The sequence below is a fragment of the Cynara cardunculus genome (assembly GCF_001531365.2).
Source record: "Cynara cardunculus var. scolymus isolate 2C chromosome LG 17, CcrdV1, whole genome shotgun sequence".
NCBI classification, from domain to species: Eukaryota; Viridiplantae; Streptophyta; class Magnoliopsida; order Asterales; family Asteraceae; genus Cynara; species Cynara cardunculus.
This window is the reverse complement of record NC_037544.1, coordinates 3,642,004-3,650,029: the sequence shown is the minus strand read 5'-3', so window position 1 is coordinate 3,650,029 and position 8,026 is coordinate 3,642,004. Positions and strand designations below refer to the sequence as shown.

At 34.5% G+C, this 8,026-nt stretch overlaps 1 protein-coding gene across 1 annotated transcript; it reads right to left on the bottom strand.

Annotated features, from left to right (window-relative positions):
- Positions 1–632: 632 nt before the first annotated feature.
- Positions 633–3,715, bottom strand: LOC112500465 (rho GDP-dissociation inhibitor 1-like). Its single transcript, XM_025103959.1, has 5 exons — positions 3,138–3,715; positions 2,993–3,059; positions 1,681–1,902; positions 1,116–1,240; positions 633–958 (listed from the first exon to the last, which is right to left on the bottom strand). Exons 1-5 carry the CDS (start codon positions 3,324–3,326, stop codon positions 881–883), a joined length of 681 nt encoding a protein of 226 aa, XP_024959727.1. The 5' UTR covers positions 3,327–3,715; the 3' UTR covers positions 633–880.
- Positions 3,716–8,026: the final 4,311 nt, after the last annotated feature.

The window sequence follows — 8,026 nt, the reverse complement described above, 5'->3', positions numbered from 1 at the left end:
AATTTTCGGGCCGGGCCGGTCCATAGTCGGTCCCATAACCGGTCCGGTCCCGGTCGGTCCCGGTCCCACGAAACTACCAAAAACCTCAACCGGTCCCGGTTTTTGGTCCCATAACCGGTCCTTACCGGTCCCCGTCCCGGGCCGGTCCTTTGTCGGTCCCGGTCCCGGTCCTCCGACGGTCCCGGGCCGGGCCCATTTGGCCATCTCTACTCTGCAATGCGATGGCCAAATGGGTTATACCGGTTTTTGGCCATCTCTACTCTGCATTGGTTATACCGACTTATCATTGTTTTGTTGATTTTGTGTTCGTTTCATACATTTTTACGTTTTTTTTGTAAATTTGTTTACCTTAATACATACATCTTTCTATTTATGATTGATTAGTCCTAACAAAAACAAACTATTTTCCAAGTCAAACAATGCTCTTTTTGACAATCTTAGCAGTCTGGTAATCCGGTCTGGTTTCAGTTGTTTGTACTCGATTGATGATCTGGTTTTAACCGTTTCGGTTTATCGATACAACTCCTTTTCAGTCGTGATGAACAACCCATTAACATAGCAAACATTTGAACCAACCTAAAAATCAACATTCAAACACAACAAATTTGCACAAACAATAACACAGCAAGAAGAATGAAATTTCAAATAAATCTTGAAAAAACAGAGGGAATTAGGAACATCTAACCTTAATCCCCCTCTTTATTGAGGATTAATCCGACCACAAAAAACACGAAGGAAAAAAAAAACCCGAGTCTTTCGCTCAACGGCTTATGTCATCAACGCTACAATTGAATTCGCCTAAATATCACACTATAAACCCAAACATTCTTTCGAGCTTTTCTAACATCAGACTATGAAAAAACGATCGTCTTTTCTCTATTCAGTCGTTCGCCCAATCCTTTCGGATGTCGAATGTATAGCTGATCTCCAAATAGCACTTGTTGTCATCATCAACAAACTGCACACAACATGAAAACAATTGCTTGTTTGCAACAGATATGCATCTTGTTATTTAATTTGGAAAGTCTCGGGTTTGACTTCAAAAAAGTCAAAACACGTACAACCGAGCAAGCAAGTATTTTTTTCTTCGACTTGAAAAACGTTTCGGTTTTTACCTTGGTTTTAGCAGAGTATGAGCCTCGTGCAAAATAGCCAGACGGGGTAGTCTCCTCCGGCATCTCATAGGCGTATGGCTCGGATTGAGGACTAAAGGTTCCAAGCATCTCTTTTGCACTATCCACTGCAAAACATAGTCGGAAAATGTGTCACCTAAGCATCCGACTGCATGCTATGGCCCTAACGAGCCTTGGTGCACTAGGGTCACCCTACAACGAGACCTGGTGCACTAGGGTCACCCTATAAAGAGTCCTGATGCACCAGGGTCACCCTATAACAAGCCCTGCAGCACCAAGCGTCACTCATTAACGAGTCCTGCTGCACCAAGTGTCACCCTTTAACGAGCACTGCTGCACCAAGTGTCACCCTTTGATGAGCCCGGATGCACCAAGGTCACCCTTTAACATGCCATAGTGCACGTGAGCCCTGGTGCACCAGTCTCACCCTTCAAGGAGCCATTGTGCACCAAGTTCACCCTTTGACAAGCCCGGGTGCAACAAGGCCATTTTTTAAGGAGCCCTGGTGCACCAGGGTGACCCTTGGCAGGAACCAAGGACGGCTTACCTTTGACACCAGTTTTCCAGACGTTGTTGGTGTACTTGAGGCCTGCAACGATGTTATGGCTGACTTTAAACTCGAACCTGAGGCTGTAACGACAGCCTTCTTTCAGAGTAAACCAACGGCCTTCAATTTTGCCACCTTCTTCAGGGATCGCAAGTTTAATGTCAGATCGCCCTGGAGACAAGATTGAAAGGCTAAGTATCTTCACATCTGGTTCCAGTGCTTCTGAAAAACAAACGAAACCATAGTTTCAATCATCACATCGTTGGATTACTCGTAAATGTGGTCAAGAAGTTAGCGTACAACGTCTATAAACGAAGATCAAACAAATAGTAAACCAACATTATATGCAAGTGAATCAAACTATGATGACAATTCTGCAATCTAAGGCATAAACAACATGATTCCATCGAATTTGGCAATTCGGCGTAACATAAAACTGCGTATATATACCAAAGGGCCTTCGGCTCTAGTGGTATCGTAGTCCTTGGCCTTCTAGGAGGTCAAGGGTTCAAACTTCACCAACAGTGAGGAGGGTGTGTGAGTTTATTTGTTGCATTTGCCGTATATAAATATTATATACTTAAAAAAAAAAACTGCGTATATCTCATCCCAGACCCTCGTTCTAGATAGGATGTAAGAGCATCTCCAACAGATTCCCCAAATTTTCTCCATTTTAGAGATAGTTTTGGGGAAGCTATTGAAACAAAATATTGGCTCAAAATCCTCATTTTCTCTATTTTTCTCATTTTGGAGAAGCGATTGGAGATACTCTAACGGGGTTGTTTGATTTGGCTTTTTTTTCATTCGTCATGATAGGAAATTACCACTTTGCCCCTGCTTAATCCATATCATTTGTCCATCACTTCCATCGAACTACGTGTCTGTAAGCATTTGTTTTGGGTGCCCCAAATTGCATGCATAATGAATTCACTCTTTGAGATACCTCGAAAAGAGTCATGAAGGACTTCTTTGATTTGGCCTTTTCTTTCATTATATAAAATTACCATTTTACCCCTACGTAATCTCTTATCATTGTCGATCACTTCCGTCAAACTACGTGTCCCATAAGCACATTTGTTTCGGGTGTCCCAAATTGCATGCATGATGAATTCACTCTTTTGAGACATCCCGAAAAGAGTCGTGACAGAAAATTACCATTTTACCCCTAACGGCATCGTTGATAACATTGATTTCGAATGCACCTTGCATTAAACTAGGGGTCCTTATGATGCATTTATTCTGGGCACATTCATCTAAACATATCAACAAACACAAAGAATCATCTTAAAATTCCTGCAAAATCAAACAATACCTCCAACATCATTGATATCAACATTTCCAAGAAGCTGTTCCTTCCACTTTCTCAAGCTCTCATCATCCTAAAAATCCTCAAACAATCACAAAAATATGTAACACAAATTATGAATAAAAAGATGATGATTTCAAGATTTCTTTACCTTGTCTTTCTCAAACTGTTCTTTGAGGGTGCACTGAGGACCCAACTGGATTTTATTACCCTCTGCATCTTCCCCTTCATCCTCTGTTTCATACAAAGAAGACTCACTCTCAACCCTCTTCAAATTACCATCACTTTCCCTCTCATCCCCACTCTCTTCATGCTCATCTTTCTCTCCTTCTTTCCCCATTTCTGTGGAACCACAATCAGCTCCAACATCAAACACACACACACTAAATCAACCTTACCCACATCAAAGATTTGACTTTTTTCCCACAAAAGGTCAAATCTTTAAGAACACCCACTTGGTGATTCACAAGATTGAGGCCAAGAAAACCCAAGAAAATGGAAAAGGGATGTTTTGTTTGGAAGAAAAGGGGAATCTTGAAAGTGGGGTTTGTCTGAGACTTGAAGAAAGATCCAAGAAACGTGAAAGGTGAAAGAAGAAGCAATAAGTTTGATTGGAAATGGGGGGTTCGTAATTTGATGTCTTTGTGTTGAAATTTTAGAGGGCAAAAACAGGTTTTCAAGTGGATGAGAATGGAGGAGAGAAAAGAGGGGTGTAATTGGGGAGTGGGAGGTTCAAAAGGGATAAAATGGGCCTCTGGTGATCCGAATTGTGTGTCCGAAACAGAAGATTAAGGTCAATTGGTGTAGGAGAGCCTCATGGTTAAGGTTAAGGGCTATAATGGGGATTGAATTATGTACACCAATCACAAAAGTCAAAATAAAATAAATTTATATTTTAATAAAATAATAATATGTATTCACGTCGTTAAAGACGACAGATTTTTTTGATATGAAAGGGGAGACCCCTCCTATCAAGCAAAAAAACCAAAAACACAAAACAAATACGTATTAGGGTGGGGGCGAACCATATCCACTAGAAAAAGCCAAGGAGCCCAGAGAGAAAGAGATGGAAAGAGAGAGGGAGTCAACCACAAGGGAAGGATCCAGGCAGGCAAGACCCGAGAAACCAACAGGGAAAAGACGACAGATTTAAGAAGTCATATGATTGGAGTATACTTAAAAGAATTAAAGAAATCCATAGTCGAATAACCCATCTAAATTGAATGAGATATGGGTTTGGAACTGTTTTGAGTCATTTGAAAATCCTTTGGAAGACACCATTAACGGTAGTTGAAGAGTGTGAAATCTGAAGAATAAAAAAATAATGAGTATCCCGAACGAAATGTCAGAACTAAATATTGAAATCATCCAAAAAAACACTAAAATTGCTTAGAATTACGCCACCAGAAACAATAAGGGAGTCGCATGGAGCAATAAGTGAGTGTCGGAAGAAGATTGGAGACACCAATAGAATTTGAATTTGAACTTGTGTATTTGAGCAAAGTCGCTACGTCTTTTTGCCAACTAAATTATCTATACTATATTATAAAACATTTGACAAAACTCTTAAAAAACCATTTTTTACGCATGCAATACTGTTTATTAATGCATATTACTTAAAATTTCAGGATTGCAAGTAATTTTACGTAAGTACAACTTATTAAAACTCCATTTTTAAATTCGTGTAACTAACGGCAGATAAACATAATCAAATACAAGATAAACATTCATTTTAAATATAGAAAATCAAAAATATAATTAAAATAATCATTGAGTTCTAACATAATATTTAATTATTATCTTTATAAAAAAAATTAAACCATTAAACTAAAAATAAATTACTTTTTTATCAAATCTAAATTAAATTATAATAAAAATTGGATTAAAGAAGTTACCCCAAACAAATGAGAACTATTAAATAGTTAATTTGATACTAATATCGATTTATTTTTATTCAAAATTTTATGTTATCTTGAAAAAAAATTCATTAAAAATTTAAAACATTACTGCTTTCTCAAAACGACATAAAATCGTATTATATCGATAGAGATTAGAATAAAACCAAACATTAAAATCGAGATTTATCTCGTTGTATTGCGTGAGTACCTTCTAGTACATAAAGATGCATATATATTATCGAGAATAAATTCAAAAGATAAAAAAATAAATCAAATATTAGTATTAATAAAATAACAATACGTCTTTAAAGGATTAGTAGGACAAAACTGATACATAAAATTTGGAGACTGTGGAATTTTATTCGAGTTAACAGGATGTGTGTTTGACGGATTTGAGGGTACATCCTCACAGATACGAGATGCAAGTATATAAATATTTGGTATTTTTATATTTAAAACAAAAATCATATTATTATTTTGAAATAAAAAATCAACTTATAATAAAGAGAATCAACTCTGTATTTCTTCTTAAACGATCTGATTTTATCAATTTGTTAATTATTTGAAGTATCGACAATTTGAGGTCAATAATTTATCTGAATACTGAAACATGTATTGTCAATCTTGTATTAAAGACATGGTACTTTTTTTTTGTCATAAAACACGTTTGATTCCTCTTGTTAAATCGTTTGTAGCACTCATAGGTACGGCGGACCTTATTCATAGATTCCTAATAATTGTTGTACCTCACAAGTCAATATAAGAAATGTTTTATAAACAAAAAAACAACATAGCTTTCAAACCAGATAAATAAAGGACCATGATGTCATCAGTTTGAACCGGGTTGGATCCTCACTGCTTTCAGACCAGATTTTTGAGTCGGTTCAGATAAAGGGATGTCTTTTCTTACTAGATAAAATACAGGTCTGGTTTTTCTACTTCCCTAAAAAGTCTGTTTTTTACAGACTACAAGTGTATTTGTACAATGTAACACGAGAAGCCAATTTGAACCCTCGGTCTTGATTCATCTTTCATTCTGTTCTCCGTCTTTCACGATTTTTTTTATGGTTTTGTGAAATTTTGAGAGAGCGAGAGAGTATTCGGTTCGTTATCAGTTTTATGGAGGATTTTGTCGTATTTGTAGGGTTCAAAGTTTATTGTGTACTTGAACATGTTTATCCATTAGGTTTACAAAATTGAAATGTGGAATATTAAATAATTACACATATGCAATAAAAATGTAAACTTGAACTTTTAAATCTTTTAAAAATATAAGACAAATGTTTTATAATATAGTAAAAATATTTCTTTAAAAAAATTTAAAACTCGATTAAAAAATATATCATTATGGATATCAAATAAAATATTCACTTTTTTATATTATTTTTAATTTAAAGAATAATTATATTTTTACAATAATTTAAATTTTTTAAAAAAAAAATATTGCCCTCACCTTCTTCATCCATGATCGAATCCGATACCCTAACCTTAATTCATCACCTTCAGTTGAATGAAAATGGAAGCAAGTTGGTAATTCAGGTAATATTGACGAGAAGATTATAATGTTGTAACCAAATGGCCTTTGGTCTAGCGGTATCGTAGCCCTTGGCCTTCTAGGAGGTCAGGGGTTAAAACCTCACCATAGGTGCGGAGGGTGTGTAATTTTATTTGTTGCATTTGCCGTATATAAATATTATATACTTCAAAAAAAAAGATTATAATGTTGTAATTTATAAAAATAACGTATTATTTTATATGCATTTTTAGTTAATATACGATTATGTATGTTGATATGACAAAAGTGTAAAATAAAAAAGTAAGAGATACAAAGTAAATTAAATAACTATTATAAATGTATAGAGTTTAGCTAAATAAGCAAGTGGTTTACCTAAATTTGTGACCAGACCATATTCTTTTTGAGGACACATGTGGCACATGGTTGTCGTCAGCTCGTGTAATAAGGTGTTGGATTAAGTCCCGCAACAAACGCAATTATCAGGGGCGTGCTCTACTCATTGAGTTAATAGCCCGCTATGCGATATATATATATATATATATATAGGGGCTTAATCAAATGAGAACTGAATTGTTTGTGCTAACTGTAAGAACCAATCTCAACCACATATTATAATAATCAATGGGTAAAATTAAAAAGAATCTTAATTAATGTATTTCTATAAATAAATTACTGTCATTTAATGACATTATATGAACAAGGGCAAGATGATTATTTTGTACGTTAATATTCTTGTTCAATTGGAATCCAAATATAGTGAAGATGCTTTCCTGTATTTGAGACGGAGACGATTGCCTTAAGCCCTAGAGTAATCTCAATTTGTGCTACATTGTGGTACATTTAGTGTTGATCATAATCTGTTGGAAAATGGTGTGATACATTGTGATAACATTTAGCCTTTGTAATAATATTTGACTGGACATTGTGATAATCAATCTGTGCTACATTGTGGTAACAGCACCTCTGCTACATAAAATCTGCAGATGTATTAACAACATTAGTACAAATTGGTGTGATACATTGTGATAACATTCTTAAATATTATGGATACAATCTTCAACAAATATGTGTGATTTCATGTGATTYATCADAATAATGAACATGTTTACACAAATGGATTTATTTTTTTGAAATTATTTCACTATGATATTAATATTTTATTTTAGGAATGTAAATCAATATTATTTATTTTATTTGAAACGGTTGCATTTAAAAAATTAAAATTTAATTTTAAATTATGAATTGACTAACATACCCTTTTAATTTGATTTTAATTGTATAATTAATATGTTAAAATGATTGGTTGAGATTGGTTCTCACAGTTACCACAAACAACTCAGTTCTCCCTTGAATAGGCCTATATATATATATATATATATATATATATGGGCACGTTCAAATGAAAACCGTGCATTTCTAAGAAACCGTGTAAACCAATTTCGACCAATAGGAAAATTCTTTTTTTTTTCTAATTAAATTTAATCAATAAGGTATTTCAGTCATTTACAATATTTTCTATTAAATATGGAAGTTGCTAATAAATCTTAATTAAAGAAACGTAATAAAGGAAATTATATATATGGTAACATATAAAAATTTAATTATATTAAAATATTAAAATTTTGG

Coding starts and splice junctions, on each gene's coding strand:
- LOC112500465 (XM_025103959.1), bottom strand. CDS start 3,326: ATGGGGAAAGAAGGAGAGAAAGATGAGCATGAAGAGAGTGGGGATGAG. Junction 1,241..1,680: donor CTGGAAAACTGGTGTCAAAG/GTAAGCCGTCCT, acceptor TATGTTTTGCAG/TGGATAGTGCAAAAGAGATG. Junction 959..1,115: donor CATACTCTGCTAAAACCAAG/GTAAAAACCGAA, acceptor TGTTGTGTGCAG/TTTGTTGATGATGACAACAA.